The sequence below is a fragment of the Capsicum annuum genome, chromosome 5 (genome assembly GCF_002878395.1).
Source record: "Capsicum annuum cultivar UCD-10X-F1 chromosome 5, UCD10Xv1.1, whole genome shotgun sequence".
Lineage (NCBI taxonomy): Eukaryota > Viridiplantae > Streptophyta > Magnoliopsida > Solanales > Solanaceae > Capsicum > Capsicum annuum.
The window spans coordinates 215322265-215345221 of record NC_061115.1 but is presented as its reverse complement, the minus strand read 5'-3'; the positions used below and the strand labels follow the sequence as shown (position 1 = coordinate 215345221).

Here is a 22957-nt window from a genome sequence, read left to right as displayed (position 1 = left end):
AATCTACAAAAACCGAGAACACTCGCATCCAAAATCTTACCGAATCTAAACCGAAATCAAATGAGACAAAGAGATTTCGGTGAGAGCAACGATGGGCAGAAATTGATAAAATGGTCAGATCTTCGGCGATTTTCGATGCTCTTTAGCTAGAGCCACCTGAAAATATTTAGAAACAGACAGGTCCGGCAAACAGGTCACTGGGAAAAACTTGACCCACCTGATTCTTGGCGATTTCTGTCCACCCTCGCCTATTCAAACCCCGTCCGTCTCTCTCGTCTCACTCTTTCACTCTGTTCATGACTTTTTCTCTCTCTCTCTCTCTCTCTCTCTCAATCTACATCCATTCTCATGTGGGGTGTGCGATTTTTAGTCAAAGAGGGGATGAGGGACTGTTTTTCCTCTCAAAGAGTATGTGTGTGTGTAGCGGTGAGTGAGAATTCTGTAAGAGTGTCTCATTTTTTTGTGATAGTGAGTGTGTGGGTGTGAATGACTGGAATTCGTGCCTGAAATTTTGTGGAGGAGAAGATGATTTATGTGTGTTAGGTGAAAAAAATTTAAGAGTGTGTATACGTATCAATTTTCTGGTGGGTGGATGTCTTGGTGAAGAAAAAGGGAAGCTCCCCGTGTATGTGTGTATTCAGTTGGTTTATATAAAAAAAAGAAAAAAGAAAAAATGGTCCCCCATTCTGTATATGCCCCCCCTTTTTGTGAATGAAATATTTGTGTATATATGTTAACCAGTGAAAACGTGACTGGGGTAGGGAGGAGGTCTAGGGGTAGTGAGAGAAAGGGGGTAGGGGTGTGTGATATGTCAAAATTTGATAGGAAGAGTTGTTAGTCTGTTCAAAAGAAGATAAAATTTGTTAGGATTTGTTAAATGTGATAAAGATAAAAATAAAATAAATAAATAAAATGATGAGGTAGTTATTTATTTTGTTTTCTTGCGAAAAAATTACCACGTGGATAGGATACGTGGTAAAATGAGAGAAACGGTAAAAAATGCTTTCAAGGAGGGAGAAAATTACGTGTCTACACAGGTTTAAGTACTATTACTAGTAACTTTAGATCGGAACAAGTGTGTAACTAATTCATAATTGAACAATGAATACCCCTTCGCATCAGTTTTCATATGCAGCACAATCACCAGTTGTAAATGCTGCATCTGGAGATACTAGGCCCAGTCATTTCAAGCGACATCTTATGTTATCTTAATGTGTACGTTGCTTGCAATCAGAGGCGGATCTAGAATTTTGAGTTTGCGGGTGTCATGTCACTTTTAACGTTAAAGCTACTACTCAAAAAAGATACTTTTTATGAGCGTCCCACTGAAATTTGGCTTGTTAGTAAGAGATTTTTGAAGGAAAATTTCATTGAAACATTATCGAAGAACCTAATTTTTTCGAATTTAGTTGGAAATCAGTTAATTTTTTGCTTTAAGTTTTGCTATTAACACTGCCCCAAATAAGACAAATATTCTATCAATTTTATAGACTTTGGGTTTCGATTTGATTATTTGTCTTTTCAATTTGTATAGACAAATAGATCAAATAACAAAAATTTGATTATTATTATAAAAACTATCGAAAACAACCTTTCTACTTTTTCGGAGGTAGTGTATGGACTGCATATATTTTACCCTCCCCAGAACCCACTATGTGGGAATACACTGAATTTGTTGTTGTTGTTGTTGTAATTACTATAAATTGTGTAAACAAGAGTTAAATTCAACTTATCAGTCAGCGTGAAAGTACAAAATAGTTGTCAACATTCAATGGATATTTCCAATTCTATTGTTAAGAAATTATAACATCAAGCCAAGCATCATTATTATGATTTACGAGGAGAGGTTAACTATAAATTTGAAGGAAGAAGGAATCTTCAACTATGTTCTACACTTAAGTTAAAAATTCTTAAACAAAGAATACCAAAAAAAAAAAGAGAGTCAAACAAAGATTAAGTCAGGAGGAAAAAAGCTTACAGAAAATAGAAGAGCGATCAAAAAGTAACAAAATAATGCTAGCGTATAGATTTGAACTCTGGTATACTACGTGAAATGTCAGCGCATTTGCCACTGACACTACTTCCTCAACTGCTGCACCGGGTGACACTTAAATAATATACCGATTTTCTTCAAAATATATATATACACATCGTTTTTTGATTGAAGTTTGCGGGTGCCATGCCACCCCTGAACCCCTATTAGATCCGCCCCTGCTTGCAATGCACTCTCTCGTTGATGTGATAATTTTAAATCTTTATCTACTCTTCTATGATCATCGGAAACAACCTCTCTACTTCATCTGAGGTAGTGGTATGAGCTGCATAGGCTTTACCTTCAAGACCCCACTTTGTGGGAATACACTGGGTATATTGTTTTATTGTTGTTGTAACTCTTCTACGATGGTGAATCCATATGAACATCTACATTGCTATAACACACAGCTTGCAGCTACAAACAAGTCCCACTAAATCATATGCATACTTGCAAGCTATGTTTTTCGGACCCGTCAGAAGTGTCAATGGGTGCATGTCGAATTCGCCAATATTAGTATATTTTTGAAGAATTAGATACGGATGCAACATAAAAAATGAAGAGTCTGCGCAACTTACCTTGCAAGAGAAAAACAACAATTTTGAAACACCATAAATTCATCTTTACTTGGATCATGAGGCTTCTGTTGGATTTTTGTTTAACTTAAATTAATTGAAAGATTGTATCCTTTCATTAGTTGGTTGACTATTTGCTTAGTACAGAATTTCATAGGCTTGCCGCATCAACTAAAACTATTTGCATACAATCCGCTAGCAATCTCGCAGAGGAAAGAGAGCAAATATCATTTTTAAGAAAACGTTTCATGCATATTTCGAGCCTTTAATTATGTGTTCGTTGTTCGAATTATTAAGCTTTTCATCATTGCGATTTTCTTCATATATTTTTGTTCTTGAAATATATTTTCCAAGAGCTTCATTACCTTTAGGTTATATATTCACAAAATTTTATAGAAAAAATTTCTCCCTCTGTTTAAAAAAGGAATGACCTACTTTTCTTTTTAATCCGTTTAAAAAAGAATGACCCTTTCCTTTTTTGGTAATACTTTAACTTCAACTTTCCACATGACATGTTTATTACTACAAGATTAAAGGGCATTTAGATACATTTGACAACTTTAATTTAAGGTCATAAGATTCAAAAGTCTTCTTTATTTTTTTAAACTTTGTGCCAAGTCAAAATAGGTCATTATTTTTAAAACGGAGGAAGTACTGTAAATCAACTGAGCTTGTATATAAATAATCATTTGATTTCATCTAAATAGAAGAACATTTCAACATCACTATTCATAAACAGTATTTTTTTCAAGTTAATTAGTTGATATGAGTTCAACATCAAAATAAGAGTTGTTTCACCAACTTAAACTCTGAATTTTGGTGCATAAAGAACGTTTTTTTAACAATCGTGGTGTCCGGACCAGCTTGCGCGCACTTTGATTAATCCATGGCAAGGGCGGAGCATGGGGGTTCATCAAACCCCATTCGGTGGAAAATTATACTATTTATACATCAAAGGAGTAGTTCGGTGCACTAAAGCTCCTACTATGTGCAGAGTTCGAGGAAGGGTCCCACCATAAAGGTGTATTGTACGCAGCCTTACCTTACATTTCTGCTAAGGGCTGTTTCCAAGGCTTGAACCTGTGACCTCCTGGTCACATGACAACAAATTTACCGGTCCCTAAAATTATATCTTATGTATATATAATGAATGTTGAACTCTCTTCGATTGATTTTTCTTCAAACTTTGAACCCATTTGTGAAAATTCTGGCTTCGACTCTGAGTTTATTTATTCCACGGGATACCTACTAACAATTATTACCAAGTAACTTTGTCCATTAAAACTAGGACGAATGGATAGAACTCACCTAGTGTTTGTTTTTGTTGGAAATTATACCTAAAATCTCATGATGATCAGTTTCAGTTGATTAAGTTATTGCTAATATGAGGCGATAGTTTAATATTTTATATATAAGATTGAAAAATACATCATTAGATATTCTTTTTATCCCAATTTATGTGGCACAATTCATATTTCAAGAGCCAAACAATTTAAGTTCACGTAAAATGTTTAAGCTTTTTGAAATAAAATTTATATGTTTGAAAACTATATAAAAATTACTATAAGTCAAAATAATTAACTACTCCTATAAGTTAAAAGTTATAAATTAGAAATCCGAATTATGAGTTTTGGCATTTTTTATTGTTTGACTTAAAAACAAGTACTTATAAACATTGTTTTCTAATTTTTTTAAAACCAAACACTACAAGAATCCTTAAAAACTATTTTCACTTCAAAACATCTAAAATAAGTCAATTCAGACAAATTCTTAATAAATTTTGACTTATAAATCATAAGCTAATTTGAACAAAATAAAGACTAAATACTTTTAAGTGCTTTTTCAATTTTACCAGACATTCAAAACAAGTTACAAAAAAAACTAAAAGTAAATTTAACTAGCTTAAAAGTCAAATCAAACACCTTCATTATCTTAAAATTATAATCCAAAAGTGTGAAAATCGTTTACAAAAATCAAACATTCCCTCAATTTTAAATAATAAATATTCTTCTTCTTTATTCTACGTAGTACTTATTTATTTTACAACGTGACATTTATTTAGAGTTGAGAAAAAATTTACTTTTTAAAATAAAATTAGAGGATGAAAATAATTTTCACCCAATTCAAAAATTACTTTGTTGGTGAATCAAATTACTTTCTCCGTTCGTTTTTACTTGTCACTAATTTTTTAATTAAGTTTCTATTTTTACTTGTCATTTTTGACATATCAATAGAAGATAACTTTTTTATTTATATTTTACCCTTAACGTTAATTATTTTTTTAAAATTAATTTTAAGATATAATATAAGCATTATTTAATAGAGGTATTATAATAAAATAATTATGTTACGTATTAATTATTTTTCTTAATAAATGTGTCAATTTAAAATGTAACAACTAAAATCGAATGGGGTACCTCTATTAAGTAGCCGTTTGGCCATATAATTTTTTTTTTCCGAAAAATTATTTCACTTTAGTGAAAAAAACGAAAACACGTTGCATTTGACCATGAATTTTTCAACTCCAATTCTAAAAAAATATTTGAAAAAGTGAAAATAAGTTTTACTTGTTTTCACTTTTTTTACTTATACTTTTTTTACAAAATTTTAAAAATATCTTTAATTTATATTAATGATCAAACACAATTTCTACTCTAATTTCATCTTCAACTCCAAATCTTCAATTTCGAAAAAAATAATTTTTATGACCAAATGGGGTCTAAAATGTGTCACTTCAAAATGTGACAATTAAAATCACATGAAGTAGCTCTAAATAAAAATACACGCGTATGCATTATGCAATAATAAAGTGGTCAAACCGACCAAAAACAAACATCCCATATGTGTCAGACCATTATACGAGGTTAATATTGTCTTTTCACAAAACACCAATAAGAAAATAGCTCGTAACTACAAAGCACAATAGTCATTCTTACACTAATTACCCAAAGGAAAATTCATTCCCTCAAATTCAAAAAAAACTTTTCTGAATAATCGTGTTGTTTTTGCTAGTTTACGTCCATATAAATTAATAATTATATGGTTCGTATCAGTTTAGATGCACATTGATTAATTTTAAATATAATCCTACATTTTTTAAAAAGAAATAATATTATTATTTGTATCAGCTTATTCGTATATTAATTAATTTCATATAATATCTATCACCTCTATTTTTCTTTTTTAATAATCGTATTGTTCGTATCAGTTTATACACACATCAAGGAATCTCACGTGAAATCAATCACCTCTCTCTCTCTCTTTTTAAAATAACCATTTCCTTCATGACGTTTGTGCTAGTTTACACATAAACTAATTTCACATAGCAAACAACATAAATCAAGACAATTTAAAATTTAATTATAAATAAATTTGATATTTTACATAATTACTGAAAATCTCGATTTTGAATTTGTCGAGATACATAGTTAGCATTTGATATCAGTGACGGAGGCATAATTTCTACTAGGGGATTCAAACGCAGAAAGCAAAAAAATAAATTAAAAACCTATTGTGAATAGGTCTCAAACCCTGTGTGAAAGTTTGAACCCTTTGCCACTGAACCAAGGTTTTTACTTGTGTCAAGATTCAATTTAATAGATATATACAAAGAAAAAAATTCATATATATAGATTTGTTGCAAATATACATAATTAACTTTTGCTATATTTTTTGTGATTTTAAATCTGTTGATATACACAATACATAAAAAAAATATATATTTTCTTTCATAAAAATGCATAATTCGCTCTATATATTTTTTTAATTTTGAATCTATTGAGATACATAATTAACTAATGATATATTTAATAAAAATGCATAATCTACTGAGATTTTTATAATTACTTTATAAAAATGAAAATTAATGTAACTATGATACATTAAGATATATGTTTATATTATTTTTCCTAAATAATAATCCTTGCATACTAAATCCACGTGATACTCACCTTTCGCCTTATATTTCAATAATCATTCTATTCACGTTAGTTTTCACCTTTCGCCTTATATTTCAATAATCATTCTATTCACGTTAGTTTGCACAGACATCAATTAATTTCATATAATGCTCACCTTTCCTCCTATTTTTAATAACCATTCTATCCATGCTAACTTATACACACATTAATTAATTTCACATGATACTTATCTTTCTTCCTATTTTTCAATAATCATTCTATTCGCAGCTCAATTAATTCCAAGTAATAGCCCTCACCTCCAATTTCCCCCCTTTATTTATTCTCCATTTCTCAAAATTGATACCACAAAAACATTATTTTTGTTGCAAAAATAACTTCTGCTAAATTCCTCTTTCCTCTTTTCACATAGCGTATGTTGTAACAATCGCGATGTTGTCGCTGCAAAGCGATCCACGGCAGCAACAGCAGCAGCAGTTGATTTCTAGGGTTTCACATGATGGAGTTGTTGGCGGCGATCCGAGGGTAGATTCGTCTTTTCCGTTTTACTCCGACTCCGGTTTGCCTTCCGTCAATATCAACTCCGAATTGTCTCGTGAAGGTAAAATTAACACAGCAATTGTTGATTTCTAGTTACTGTTTTTGAGTTTTTTTGTAAGTGCGTGAAAGCTAGCTCGGATACTGCGGTCGTAAAATTGAATATTTAGGAACTGTTTTTTCGTTTTTTGAGGTGTGAGAAAGCTGGCTCGGACACTACGGTCGTAAAATTGAACATTTAGGAACTGTTTTTTTTTTTTTCGAGATGCGACGGTCATAAAATTGAATATTTAGGAACTGTTTTTTTGTTTTTTTGAGGTGCGAGAAAGCTGGCTCGGACGCTACGGTCGTAAAATTGAACATTTAGGAACTGTTTTTTTTGTTTTTTCAGGTGCGACGGTCATAAAATTGAATATTTAGGAACTGTTTTTTTGTTTTTTCGAGGTGGGAGAAAGCTGGCTCGGATGCTAGGGTTATAAAATTGAGTATTTAGGAACTGTTTTTTTTTGTTTTTTGGAGGTACGAGAAAACTGGCTCGAACACTAGAGTTATAAAATTGAAGATTTAGGAACTGTTTTTTTGTTTTTGGAGGTGGGAGAAAACTGGCTCGGACACTAGGGTTATAAAATTGAGTATTTAGGAACTGTTTTTTTTTGTTTTTCTTAGGTGCGAGAAAGCTGGATCGGATACTAGGGTTATAAAATTGAGTATTTAGGAGCTGTTTTTTTTGAGGTGCGAGAAAGCTGGCTCAAACACTAGGGTTATAAAATTGAATATTTAGGGACTTTTTTTGTTTTTTGAGGTGCGAGAAAGCTCGCTCGAACACTAGGGTTATAAAATTGAGTATTTAGGAACTGTTTTTTTTTGTTTTTTTGGAGGTGTGAGAAAGCCGGCTCGGACACCAGGGTTTATAAATTGAATATTTAGGAACTATATTTTTGTTTTTTTTTTTGGAGGTGTGAGAAAGCTGGCTCGGACGCTAGCTTTATAAAATTGAGTATTTAGGAACTTTTTTTTTTTTTTTGAGGTGTGAGAAAGCTGGCTCGGACACTAGCGTTATAAAATTGAGTATTTAGGAACTGTTTTCTTTTTTGAGGTGTGAGAAAGCTGGCTCGGACACTATGGTCGTAAAAATTATTAAATTAGGATCTGTTTATTTTCTGTTTTTTAGTTAGTTGATCTGTTTAGGTTTGTAATTGAGATGTGAACTGTTTTTGTGAGGTAACTGTTCTTTTGAGGTGCGCGAAAGCTGGACTAGATATTTAGGAACTGTTTATTTTCCGTTTTTTAGTTAGTTGATGTGTTTAGGTTTGTGGTTGAGATGTTTTGAAGTTTAAAATTGTGTCTTTTATGTTGAATTTAATGCTCAAAGCTTTAATGAATTTGACATATATTTCAACTCTGAATTGTATCGAGAAGGTAAAATTAACACCACTCGTTGTTTTTTAGCAACTGTTTTTTCGATTTGTTCGAGGTGCAAGAAAAGCTAGCTCGGACACTACGGTCGTAAAATTGAATATTTAGGAACTCTTTTTTTGTTTTTCCGAGGTGCGAGAAAGCTGGCCTAGATATTTAGGAACTGTTTATTTGTTTTTTTTTTTTTGTTTTTTCGAGGTGCGTGAAAGCTGACTTTTACACTACGGTCATGAAATTGAATACTTAGGAACTTTTTTTTGTTTTTTGTTTTTTTTTCGAGGTGCGAGAAAGCCGACTCGGACACTAGGGGTTATAAATTGAGTATTTAGGAACTGTTTTTTTTTTGAGGTGTGAGAAAGCTGGCGCGGACACTAAGGTTGTAAAAATAATACAGTATTAACTTAGGAACTGTTTATTTTCTGTTTTTTTAGTTAGTTGATGTGTTTATGTTTGTGGTTTAGATGTTTTGATGTTAAAAATTGTGTTTTCTATGTTCAATTTGATGTGTGAATTAACGCTAGGCTAGAGGTATGGAGATAAATCGAGTGTAAAGGGTTTAGGTATGCAATTGAGATGTTTTGATGTTAAGTAATATGGTTTTTATTTGAATTTGATGTTAAGAGAGTTTAGCGAACTTGTTTGGAGGATGAATAGGAAGACAATTTTAAGTATTAGAGACTATATTTCCTTTTCTTTTAATTTAGTTGATATGTTTAGGTTTGTGATTAAGATGTTTTGATTTTTTTTAAAAATATGGCTTTTATGTTGAATTTTGATGTTAAATGGTTTAATGAATTTGTTTGGAGGATGAATTAACACTAGGCTAGAGGTGTGCAGACAAACCTTGTGGTGTAAATGGCTTAGGTTGAGAAAGACCAAAATTGAACATTTAGAGTGTAAGTTTAGGGATGTAATACATGACGTTGGCGTTGGAAATGAGGTTTGATGCTCTAGCCATCCTTAGACAGGGAGTTTTAAGTATTTTGGGTCTTTAGTTAAGGAAATGGAGAGATCGATAATGATTGCCACACATGGTCATGTTATTGGCGTGGGGGATAAAATGAAGGTTCGCCTTTGGCGTTTTGTGCAATAAGAGTGTACTATCAGGCCGACCATATTGTGGCGCATAGTCTTGGCAAGTTAAGAACTCTCAGTTTGGGAGATGAGAGTTATGGAAATGAGGATGCTGAGTTGAATGTGTGGGCACACTAGAATACATTAAATTTGGGATGAAATAAGGTGGGAGTGACCTGTGGTGGACAAGATGAGGTATGAGAGTATGAGATAGTTCAGGCATGCCTGGTGAGGAGGTGTGAGGTTGGCAGTGGTGGGTTTGATTAGAGGCTTGGTTTGAGCCGAGGTAGAGGCAAGCCAAAGAAGTATTGTGCAGAGGTGATGAACGTGGCACATCTTCAGCTTACCGATGATATGATGATATGACCTTAAGATAGGAAGATATGGAGGTCGAGGATAAAGGTTAGAAGGTTAGTTAGAAGCCTCTTTGACTAGACAGGTCTCCTTGCATACCAGTAGCATTAGTTCTAGTCTTGTAGTTTGTGGTCCTTCAATTTCTGTTACTGCTTCTTGTTTCCTTGCTTCTATTATCGTTTTTTTTTTCTTTTCTGAATGCCTTGTAATGATTTCTCTATTTATTTGCTGAATGCTTTACTTTTGTATTTGATTTCTTTTTTAAAACTGTTTTGGTATGCGTTACTTGAGTCAAGGGTCTCTCGGAAACCTTCTACTGCGGTCTGCGTACACTCCTAACCTCTCCAGACCCCACCGGTGGGACCGATGGGATTGCACTGGATATGATGTTGTTTAATTTGTCAAAGAAAACTAGTGCACAAAAATCATTGGAATAATTATCACCGGAATAGTGATAGGTCACTAGAAAGAAAAGCTGTGTAGCAATTTTTTTTCTGAAAAGCCATGAGTAATTATACAGTAGAAAGGAAGTTTTTGCAGCACACAAGTAGTAGTTTTTCCTCAGTTACCAACTACAAAGCCTGGGAAGATGTAAGGTGATATGGATCTGGATAACGCAAAATATTTAAGAATAGTTTGAGACAATCGTAATCAAGGAAACACTCTCTGATTCCCCTCATAGGAACATCGTTACATAAAATGAAACCCAGAAAGAATGAAGACGTTTTGGGAAGTGTTTTACTTAAGTCATCGTAGATGGCCAAAGAAGTGGTCAAGTGGCTGCCAGAAGGATCACTATAAACGGCGCCGTATTGTTGAATGTTCGCTGGTAATAGACTAATAGCAGTAGTGCCACTAGAATGTTGACCGATGCAATCCGGGCAGGTAGCATGTGGCTATTAGCTGGTGATGGAATTTATTTTTGCTAATATTAACATTTCAGAGGCTCTAGTACTACTATTTTAACAAAAACAACAGCAACAACAACAACAAACCCAGTGTGTTCCCACAAAGTGGGGTCTGGGGAGGGTAAGATGTACGCAGTCCACACTGCTATCTCCGAAGAAGTAGAGGGGCTGTTTCCGATAGACCCTATTTCCGATAGACCCTGGGCTCAAGATAAAGAATAGTAAACAAGGTCGTAATGAAACAAGCAGCAGGATGGATGACATAATAGAAATAAGGAATAAAATTGCAAAAATTGAAATCATAGAAAATGCGAGATAAGAGAAATAAGAGCACTACGAAATAAGGACTAAGAAATAGGACACTCACCAAGTAGGAACATACACACACAGACCAAAGACACCCACCACACCCAAATTCTCCTGGCTAGAGACTCCTACCTATGGACACAGTCCAAAGAATACTAACCCGGCTACACAAGAAAATCACCTAACTACTTGCTACAACCCACACACTCACACTAGCCTTCTACCCTATATCCGCGCCCTCCACACCTTCGTATCTAGGGTTATGTCCTCAGTAAGTTGTAGCTGCTCCATGTCATGTCTAATCACCTCCGTCCAGTATTTCTTCGGCCTACCTCTACTTCTCCTGAAGCCATCCAAAGCTAGCCTCACACACCTACGAACTGAGGCATCCGTGCCCCTCCTCATCACATGCCCAAACCATCTCAATCTTCCTTCCCGCATCTTATCCTCCACTGAAGCCACTCCCACCTTCTTCCGAATAATCTCATTCCTAACTTGATCCCCTCTAGTAAGTCCACACATTTAATGCAGCATTCTCATTTCCGCCACCAATTTTTGGAGGTGTGAGTTCTTGACTGACCAACACTCCGCTTCATAGAGCATGGCCGGACGGACTGTCACTCGGTAGAATTTGCCTTTTAAGTTTAAGGGCACCTTCTTATCACACAACACTCCTGAAACGAGTCTCCACTTCATCCATCCTGCTCCAATACGATTAGAGACATCCTCATCAATCTGGATCTTAGACCCAAGATACTTAAAACTATTCTCTCTTACAAACATCCTGGGATTCCAACCTCACCACCACATCGTACTCCTGCCTCAAGACACTAAACTTGCCTTCCATATACTCCGTCTTGGATCTATTCACCCTGAACCCCTTAGATTCAAGGGTTTGCCTCCAAACGTCCAATTTTTCATTCACCCCCCCCGCGTCTCAAAATTTGGTTGGTATAGGGCTTTTAATTACATGAAAGAAGAAAAGTTGATTAATTCTGGAGTAATTGCTACAAATTAATTTAGAATATATTACACAACAGTGAAAACTGAACCTTACAAGAAAAAAAGCATTACAAGAAACTGAACCTCACCACCACGTCGTACTCCTGCCTCAAGACACTAAAAGAGCACAATAAGAAAAAAAGAAAAGAAAAAGTGAAGTCATTGATTTATTGATACATGAAATGAGGACTTTTAATTGTCATCAGCTTCGGTTTCAAATAGCTATAAGGTTGATATATTTAAATGTAATATTTACTTTTAAGTCGTGAAGTCTGCTGTCAGCTGAATATTAGTGATAACATGCATTGCTGGTACACCCACTCTCTCTCTCTCTCTCTCTCTCTCTCTCTCTCTATATATATATATATATATATATATATATATAGATAGATAGATAGCTTTTGACATCTGTATTTATTGCGCCACAGTTGATGAGGACACACACATATATATAGCTTTTGATATCTATATTTATTGTGCCACAGTTGATGAGGACACACTTTTAACCCTTGCTCATCAGAACTACAAAGCTGGAAACTATAAACAGGCTCTAGAGCATAGCAAAGCAGTTTATGAGAGGAATCCCCAGCGCACTGATAATCTCCTCCTTTTGGGGGCTATATATTATCAGGTATACTTTCTAACAGTGTTTTATATTCACAGTACCTCCCATATCTTGCTTGCACTTGATCTAAGTCGAGCGTTTTATTTTTCCTTGTTTTAGTTGCATGATTTTGATACATGCATTGCAAAAAATGAAGAAGCCCTCCGCGTTAACCCTCACTTTGCTGAGTGCTATGGAAATATGGCAAATGCTTGGAAGGTATGGGTGTATTAGTAGTTCTTGTTGCTAACTTTTTCTTTTTGTGATTGAACACTGATATGGTTTGTTTGGCTTCTATTATTTGCAGGAAAAAGACAATATTGATGTTGCAATACGCTATTATTTGATTGCAATAGAGGTTTGTATGCATCTTCATTTGCTCTATCAGAATGTAATTATTTTCATTTATCCTACTCAAGTCGATGGTTAGTGGCATGATTAAACTTCTCTCCCTTCTGTTGGGATCAAAGAGTGTTAAATTTATTTTTGACTCTGTGCCTCTTCATGGCTTTTGTTGACTTGGGAAGCTTTTGCTATTTAACTATTCACATATTCTTGTAATGGTTTCACCATGGTATGGATTTGGAGATTGGATATGGTGGATCATTTACAAAAGAGGGTGTAAGTTGAAAATATGCAATGCAGGCCTCCAAAGGAGTGGTCTAGCGGTTTTTCTCAAAAAATAAAATAAAATAAAATAAAATAAAAAAATAGAGAAAGAAAAAGCAGCGTTCTATCGTTTATATACTGCGAAGGTGTTTGCTATAATTTAATTATAGTTCAGTATTGTTGGACGAGTAAGGGTCGTGACCTCGATCAGGTGAGGTGCATTAAGGGGGAGGACGGTAGAGTGTTGGTGGAGGACGGCCACATTAAGAAGAGATAGCAGTCGTATTTTCATAGGCTCTTGAATGACGAAGGGGATAGAGCTATTGTGTTAGGGGAACTGGAGCATTCAGAGGAGTGTCGGGATTTTAGCTATTGCAGACGTTTTAAGGTAAAAGAGGTTAGACAGGCTGTCCGCAGGATGCGAAGGGGTAGGGCGACGGGGCCGGATGAGATACCGGTGGAGTTTTGGAAGTTCGTTGGAGAGGCTGGTGTAAGGTGGTTGACTGGATTGTTTAATGAAATCTTCAGGACGGCAAAGATGCCCGAGGCGTGGAGGTGGAGTACCATGGTCCCTCTCTATAAGAATAAGGGGGACATTTAGAGTTGCAATAACTATAGGGGATTAAGTTATTGAGTCACTCTATGAAGATCTGGGAGAGAGTAGTCGAGGTGAGGCTGAGACGGATAGTGTCTATTTCGGAAAACCAGTTCGGATTTATGCCCGGCCGCTCAACGACGGAGGCAATCCACTTGGTGCGGAGGTTGGTGGAGCAGTATAGGGAGAGGAAGAAGGATCTACACATGGTGTTTATCGACCTGGAGAAGGCATACGACAAAGTCCCCAGGGAGGTGCTTTGGAGATGCTTGGAGGTGAGTGGAGTACCGTTGGCATATATCAGAGTAATTAAGGATATGTATGATGGAGCGAAAACTCAGGTGAGGACGGCGGGAGGGGACTCAGAGCATTTCACTGTCCTGACAGGATTGCATCATTGCATCAGGGATCTACTCTTAGTCCCTTTTTGTTTGCGTTGGTGATGGATGTGTTGACGCGGCGCATTCAAGGGGAGGTGCCGTGGTGTATGCTTTTTGCAGACGATGTAGTTCTGATTGATGAGACTCGAGGGGGTGTGAATGACAAATTAGAGGTGTGGAGGCAAACTCTTGAGTCTAAAGGGTTCAGGGTGAGCAGAAGCAAGACAGAGTATGCGGAATGCAAGTTTAATGACGTGAGGCGGGAGAATGAGGTAGTAGTGAAGCTGGAAGCACAGAAGGTATGTAAGAGGGATAAGTTCAAGTATCTTGGGTTCGTCATCCAGAGTAACGGTGAGATTGACGAGGATGTCTCGCACCGTATTGGGGCGGGATGGATGAAGTGGAAACTCGCGTCGGGGGTGCTGTGTGATAAGAAGGTGCCGCTCAAGCTTAAAGGCAAATTCTACAGGGCGGTAGTCCGTCCGGCCTTGTTGTATGGAGCGGAGTGTTGGCCAGTTAAGAACTCCCACATCCAAAAAATGAAGGTGGCAGAAATGCGGATGTTGCGCTGGATGTGTGGACTGACTAGAGGGGATAGAGTTCGGAATGAGACTATCTGGGAGAAGGTTGGTGTGACTTCAGTGGAGTGCAAGATGCGGGAAGCACGATTGAGATAGTTCGGACACGTGAAGAGGAGGGGCATGGATGCCCCGGTCCGTAGGTGTGAGAGGCTAGCGTTGGATGGTTTTAGGCGGGGTAGGGGTAGGCCGAAGAAGTACTGGGGTGAGGTGATTAGGCGGGACATGGAACAGTTACAGCTCTCCGAGGACATGACCCTAGATAGGAAGGTCTGGAGGGCGCGAATTTCGGCAGAGGATTAGGGCCAGTTTGGGTCGTTACTGTAGGGAATTACTTGGTGGGGGTTTTATTCCTGTTATGATTCCGTGTTCCATGTTTTACTACGAATCTGTGTGCTTTCCTCTGCTTTCCTCTGTTTTATATTACTTATGGGTGCCGTATTTATGTTTCTGCTTCTGTGCTTTACTATGTGTTTGTGTGGTATCTCGTGCCTTGAGCCGGGGGTCTATCGGAAACAACCTTTCTACTTCATCAGAGGTAGAGGTATGGACTGCGTACATCTTAACCCCCCCCAGACCCCCACTAGGTGGGAATACACTGGGTTTTTTGTTGTTGTTGTTGTTGTATTGTTGGACGACATGATTTAAGGTAATATTTTGATTGCAGCTGCGTCCCAATTTTGCTGATGCTTGGTCAAATTTATCTGGTGCATATATGAGGAAAGGAAGGCTGAGTGAGGCAGCCCAATGTTGCCGTCAGGCTCTAGCTTTAAATCCTCGTCTGGTACTCAAACCTATTTTATTTTTCTTCTTTTTAGCGGTTCAGTTGTTTTGCTTCTTCCGATGTTTCTTTCTTTACTCTCTTTTTTATTGTTTCTAGGTTGATGCGCATAGCAATCTTGGGAATTTGATGAAAGCACAAGGTTTGGTGCAAGAGGTAAAAGACTGGGTCTTTCGTAACTTATTCTGTTTTTCTCTGCCGTTGATGATGGGCCCTATATGTATTTTACAAGTGGCTGTAGGATGGTTCTGAACTTGAACTTTGTACAACATCTACACAATGTGTCCGAGTTAGATATACTCTGCATTCTCCAATTTTCTTATTCTTTGACAGGTCTCTGAGTCTTGAAGTGCAGTTCCTGTGCATTTCTGTTGGCTATAAATGCTTTGCTGGCTTATGCTGGTTGATTTCTGTTGTCTTGATTATTAGTTTTCCATTAGGCATACAATTGTTATGTGGAGGCACTACGTATACAACCTACTTTTGCCGTTGCATGGTCCAATCTTGCTAGCCTCTTTATGGATGCGGGCGATCTTAATAGAGCATTGCAGTACTACAAGGTATGGTAGTACCTTATATCGTAATGTATTACTTTATTAAATCAGAGTCTTGGATTTGTTTTGATTTTGCTTTCCTTCTTTGTTTATGGGCAATTATGTTGACTCACTATTTTGTGGTTCAAACTTCTCATATCCAGGAAGCTGTCAAGCTAAAACCAAATTTTTCAGATGCATATTTGAACCTGGGAAATGTGTATAAGGTAAGCCCTTCTGCATTGTGCTAATATGGTCCGTTTTCAAGTGCCTGGACAAGAATGTGAGGAATATGTGTATCTGCTTTGAATTTCCAGGCCCTGGGGATGCCACAGGAGGCCATTATGTGTTATCAGCGTGCTCTCCTTGTGCGACCAGACTATGCAATGGCTTTTGGTAAGTGCGCCTTTCTCGGTCTTATCTTCATATTCATTGCTATGAGGTTGCTTTCTACTGGGTGAAACCTTGAGTTTCCATTTTCCCATGAATTTAATTTATGCAGTGGAAGATAAAGTAGCACGGAAAATGTGTAGGCTTGGTGTTAACCAGACATTAGTGACCCCCCCCTCCAAAAAAAAAAAGAGGAGGAAGGGAGGGAGAGGCTCACAATAAGCAAATTACTGAGTTCCTCTTTATCTTTTGGGGGAATGAATCCATAGGGTAGTAGTGATGGTGATTGATCATTGTACAGATCGTAAGTTAATGTAAAAATTGCACAGGCAACTTAGCTACTGTGTACTATGAGCAAGGTAACCTGGAGATGGCCATGCTTAATTACAGGAGAGCTATTACCTGTGATGCTGGATTTTTGGAGGCATATAACAACCTGGTTGGGCCTTTATTTCATCTTCTACTGTGTAGTTGTCCGGTACAACTTAATTTCTTTGGGTGTTAATTATCTACTCTCCCCCCTCTGTTGCTTTTAGGGTAATGCTCTGAAAGATGCTGGTAGGGTTGAAGAAGCAATTCATTACTATCGTGTAAGCTATATCCACTTTTTGTGCATATACATGCGTTCTTTTTTCTCTATCATGCTATTTGCTTAATCTATCTGATTGGTGCTTGCAGCAATGCCTCTCACTTCAGCCTAACCATCCTCAAGCACTGACTAATCTTGGAAACATTTATATGGAGTGGTAGGGTTACTGGATTCAATTAATTATTTTCTTTTGTTTTTTTTTGATCCCTTTTGGGAGGACTTGGGATACTCAGATCAAGTAATCAGAGTTGTCATTCCTGATTCTCTAGGAACATGATGAGTGCCGCTGCACAGTGTTACAAGGCAACTTTAGCTGTGACAACCGGACTTTCAGCTCCTTTTAACAATTTAGCCATAATATACAAGCAGCAGGTACATGTTTATATGCGATTTGAAGAATCAATAATTTTCATGTCTGTGAAAGAAAAGCTGTTCGGAGGGCTGTATGTGGTTGCAAAGATATAGCTAGGAGTGATTGTTCTCTTGAGCAATTAGTGCGCTCCCCTTGCAGGGTTTTGACCAGACAAATGATTATTTTCTTTTGGTTAACTTACAGGGTAACTATGCAGATGCCATATCTTGCTACAATGAGGTGCTCAGGATTGATCCCATGGCAGCTGATGGACTAGTCAATAGAGGTAACACGTACAAGGAGATCGGTAGAGTTAACGAAGCTATTCAGGACTATATGCGAGCTATTACCATTAGACCAAATATGGCGGAGGCTCATGCAAATCTGGCCTCATCTTATAAGGACAGGTTCATTGTCTAGTTTGCAAGCTTTAAACTGTTCATGGTCCTTTCTCATGTGTGTGGTTTATGTCCATTTGCTTGTTAGTAATGCTTTCATTCAATATCCTGCAGTGGTAATGTGGAAGCAGCTATAAAAAGCTATAGACAAGCTTTGATGCTACGTCCTGACTTCCCAGAAGCAACTTGCAATCTTCTTCACACGTTACAGGTATCTTCATCCATCAGTTGCCAATGTTTTTTTGTGTGGGGGTTATCAAAGAGTTCATGTATATTTGCTGCCTTTTTTAATGTCAGCATGATAAACTCATATGATAGTATTATCTGTTGATGGACTATGCTTAAGATATGTTTCAAAAACCAAACTACCTTATTTAGATGAAGTTTCATGCTGTGCTCTTAGCCTCCTCTATTTTTATTATGTTTATTGTTAAGACTTTTTAAGTAGTAGTTTTATGTTAAGACTTAGATTTGTCTTGTCCTCGTTCTACCTCCGATGCCAATTTATCAGCTTGGAATAAATACTTGAGATAAGTTTAGCATCTAGTGTTGTAAGCACAACAACAATAACAAAAACAACAACAACAACATACCCAGTAAATCCCACAGGTGGGGTCTTGGGAGGGCAGTGTGTACACATACCTTATCCCTACCTCGTGGAAGTAGATAGGTTGTTTCCGAAGGACCCTCGGCCCGAGTGCAACAAATCATATGTAGTTATGAAAGGGAAAAATGACAGCAAAGAAAATGCAGTAACTTATAAGGAAAATAATGTCTTGCATTTAGAAAAGGAACAGTAACAACAGAATGTGCAACAAAATAGTCCAATAACTGAAACACAATGAACAATAGATGATAGTAGATATCAAAGGCAAGAAACTACAAGAATAAGCCTAGCACTACGACAGGCGCCACCAATCCTAAACCCGCCGCAAAGCAAGACAACACTCCATTACCTAATAATTCTCTACCCTAGTATTGTAAGAAACTTAAGGTAATTTCCATGTGCATCTTGCGCACGAGGAATAACATAAGACCTTACTTTTTCCTTGAGTGGGTGTTCTTAGGTAGCGTTGGACACTACATTGATATATTGCTTTACAAGTGACTTTGAACTGAGGCTTAATTTGTTCCTGCTAATTATATGCATGTTTGCTGGGATTCTTTGTTTCAAGCACACTTATTATGTTTGATTTTATACTCCTAGTGTGTCTGTGACTGGGATGATCGAGAGAAGATGTTTATTGAAGTTGAGGGGATCCTGAGAAGACAGATTAAGGTATCTCTGCTTCTCATTCCACCATAACATGTCGGTATTGTAAGCTATATGTTGATCACGGTGATACTGATTCATATCTTCCTTGAATATTTTCTCTATTGCAACTTTGTCGTAGATGTCAGTTATCCCCAGCGTACAGCCTTTCCATGCAATTGCTTACCCTCTCGATCCACTGCTAGCTCTAGAAATCAGGTGAGGGATTTTCTCTTTTGGATCGATGGAGAAGAATGATGCGACTTTCTAACTTACCTTTCCGTTGATTATACAGTTGCAAGTATGCCCAGCACTGCTCTGTAATTGCAGCTCGCTTCGCACTTCCTCCTTTCACTCATCCTCCACCATTGCCAATAAAGGGTGGTGGCAGGAGTGGTCGGCTTAGGGTCGGGTAAGCCTCTGACTAGCTGTCTACTTGCTTACATCTTCCTCGGATATTAAAGTTACAACTATTACCGATATAATGATATTTTTTTAAATGTGCCTAGATATGTGAGTAGTGATTTTGGAAACCACCCACTATCTCATCTGATGGGTTCAGTGTTTGGCATGCACGATAGAGAAAATGTTGAGGTTTGGATAACATATCATTTTAAAGATTCATTGGTGCTGTTATGCTTGCCCCCTCTTCTCTTCCCCCTGCGGTTCCTATTAAACCTACAAGGACTCCTATTGCCAGGTGTTCTGCTATGCTTTGAGTCCAAATGATGGCACTGAGTGGAGGCTCCGCATTCAGTCAGAAGTAGAGCATTTTGTTGATGTAGCGTCCTTGACATCTGATGTGATAGCTCAAATGATTAATGAGGATCAAATACAGATCCTGATCAATCTTAATGGTTATACTAAGGTAAGATATTAATTACTTACCTTATTAATCTTAATGAGATCATATTCTTATTTTGTAGTTGAATTCATTTGTTTGTGGGTGTAACCCATTAAAGAATAAAAGAGTAGAACAGGAAAAAAAAAAAACAGAGCAATCATTGTTGGGGAAGTTCCCCAGAAATATGGAGATCAGGATTGAACTTGGATTAGCATGACCTTGCGCTATGAGTATTTGGAAAATGTCATCTCACATTATTTCATTGCCTAACTACAGGATTCTGGACGGTCTCATGAGCTTTACTGCTATACTTTTGTAGCCATTTGAACGCGTATTTGTTGTGGAAAGTTCGACATTGGTAAGGCTGCTCATTTTTAACCTGCTAATTATATTTTGTAGGGAGCCCGAAATGAGATCTTTGCAATGCAGCCTGCTCCTATCCAGGTTTCATATATGGGGTTTCCTGGAACCACTGGAGCTAACTATATACATTATTTGGTTACGGATGAGGTATTTTAGTTATTTTCCATTTTCTTATGATCTTGACATACTTTTTTCTGAATACACGGCAGTTGGTTTCACACTATTTGCTCTTCTTTCTTGTCCTTGACATTGACATTGCTTCTCCTCTATGCTTGGTAGTTTGTGTCACCTACGCGGTACTCACATATTTACTCAGAGAAGCTTGTCCATCTCCCTCATTGTTATTTTGTCAATGATTATAAGCAAGTGAGTTCTTGGGCTCAAGCTTTCAGATTCTTATTTTAATTTTTTTAATTGTTCCCTTTTCCTGAATGTTGATGGGTTTCATGCCAATGTCTAGAAAAACCTTGACGTGTTAGATCCAAACTTCCAACCCAAGCGTTCAGATTATGGGTTGCCAGAGGACAAATTCATTTTTGCTTGTTTTAATCAGCTCTACAAGATGGATCCTGAGATATTTAAGACATGGTAATGTTCGGATGGCTTTTATATTGGTATACTGTTTGTTAAGACAACTTGCATTATACACTTGAGTTTGATGTTGCAGGTGCAATATTCTTAAGCGTGTACCAAGCAGTGCTCTTTGGCTTCTCAGATTTCCAGCTGCAGGAGAAATGAGGGTTCGCGCACGTATGTTTCTCTTTCACATTATTTCTATTGCTATAAGCTTGTCTGATGTTGCTTTGAAATATTATTCTACGGAATCTGTTACAGGAGATATCCTTAATGTGGTTTTTATTTTTTCCAGATGCTGCTGCACAAGGTGTGCAGCCGGACCAAATTATTTTCACAGATGTTGCAATGAAACAAGAGCACATCAGACGCAGCTCCTTGGCAGACCTTTGCCTCGACACGTTAGAATATTACAAACTTTCTTGCATCTTGCTTTCGCAATATCCTGTGTAGATGCAGCTCATGCTGATGAATTTGGTTTCTGTTCTCACAGACCACTGTGCAATGCACATACCACTGGAACGGATGTACTTTGGGCTGGTCTCCCGATGGTCACCCTTCCCCTAGAGAAAATGGCAACTAGAGTTGCTGGCTCGCTGTGTTTGGCCACAGGGGTTGGTGAGGAGATGGTTGTTAACAGGTAGGTGTTTTGGACTCTGCAGGTTTCTATGATGGTTTGGTCCTGGCAAACATGTTTCATTCTTAAGCTGATATTTCCACTGAATTGCACTTCAGAAGCTTTATTTTGATACATGTGAAGTCTTATCTTGTATGGACGACGTTCTACTATTGTATATATCTAAGAAATGTTAGCTACAAACTCAAAACTGACAGTAAAACTGAACAATCTAGTATAATTTTATTCTGCTTGTGAAAGGGCATCCTATCTAGTTTAAACCATATAAAGATAGTCTCAGATGGGGATGACCTGTTTTGAAACAACGAGAAGGGGAGAGCATACTTCTCTCGTCCTTGGTACTTTCGACCTTTTCAGGCTTTCTTCATCCTATCTAGTTTAAACCATATAAGATATAGTCTCAGATGGGGATGACGTGTGTTGAAACAAAGAGAAGGGGAGAAGATACTTTTCTAATCCGTGTACTTCTACCTTTTCGGGCTTTCTTCATTTTGTTTTGCTTTTTTTTTTTTAACAGTATGACGGAGTATGAAGAGAGAGCAGTGTCACTGGCTCTGAATCGTCCCAAGCTCCAAGATCTCACCAATAGACTCAATGCTGTGCGTCTGAGTTGCCCTCTATTTGACACAGCGCGCTGGGTGAGTGATCTAACCCCGTGATACATGACTGTTATTTCAATGCTTATGACGTCAAGTACCTTAATATTTTCTGAACCACCGTTACAACTGAGTTGCTTTAAGTGCCGTTCTTTTACTTGAACAATGCTAAAGCTCTTTTCTATGCATCCTTAGGTACGGAATCTGGAGCGGTCATATTTTAAGATGTGGAATCTCTATTGCTTCGGCCAACATCCTCAGCCGTTTAAAGTGACAGAGAACGACATGGAATTTCCTTATGACCGATAGATGTAAAAATAGTAATATAAAACGGGAATGTAGATAATACTTAAGAGAATGGGAAAAGCTATTTATTATGAAGGTTGAATCGGTATCTGTCTCACTGTTAGTGATATTATTTAAGGTTGAGTTGCTATCATATCTTGTAGAGTACTACTACTTTAACCCCTCCCAGGAGCTCCTCACTTTGCCTCGGTGACAAACCGTTACCTCAGGTTTTGGAGGTGAAGGGTGTTTACCACTTGTGACGTTGAGTTATTAGAAGCAATTTAGAGTATCCATTGTACCTGTACCTGACTTTATGCTGGCCTTAGTTGATGGATGACCCTAGTAAAATCATTGAACAGTGATTAATTTGAATATATCAACAATTAGACAGGTGCATGTTTTCTCGAGAATATGAAGCTAAAGTGAGTTTGAAGCTTATTGATTAAAGTTTTTGAATAGTCAATGAGGGGGATG

The 22957-nt window shown here is 37.2% G+C and overlaps 1 protein-coding gene across 2 annotated transcripts; it reads left to right on the top strand.

Moving 5' to 3' along the window:
- The first annotated feature begins 6642 nt into the window (after positions 1–6642).
- Positions 6643–22634, top strand: LOC107871293 (probable UDP-N-acetylglucosamine--peptide N-acetylglucosaminyltransferase SEC). Of its 2 annotated transcripts, none has more exons than XM_016718179.2 (28): positions 6643–7125; positions 12607–12752; positions 12846–12944; positions 13033–13083; positions 15555–15671; positions 15768–15824; positions 16109–16228; positions 16366–16428; positions 16519–16597; positions 16921–17030; positions 17128–17181; positions 17270–17337; positions 17450–17552; positions 17737–17939; positions 18045–18141; positions 19138–19209; positions 19325–19401; positions 19478–19594; positions 19692–19776; positions 19883–20050; positions 20426–20536; positions 20669–20755; positions 20850–20977; positions 21057–21139; positions 21258–21363; positions 21456–21602; positions 22117–22237; positions 22391–22634. In XM_016718179.2, exons 1-28 carry the CDS (start codon positions 6957–6959, stop codon positions 22502–22504), a joined length of 2952 nt encoding a protein of 983 aa, XP_016573665.1. In that variant the 5' UTR covers positions 6643–6956; the 3' UTR covers positions 22505–22634. The 2 variants fall into 2 exon arrangements, with proteins under 2 accessions (XP_016573665.1, XP_047268699.1); XM_047412743.1 differs by having other exon boundaries at positions 6740–7125; positions 12550–12752.
- Positions 22635–22957: the final 323 nt, after the last annotated feature.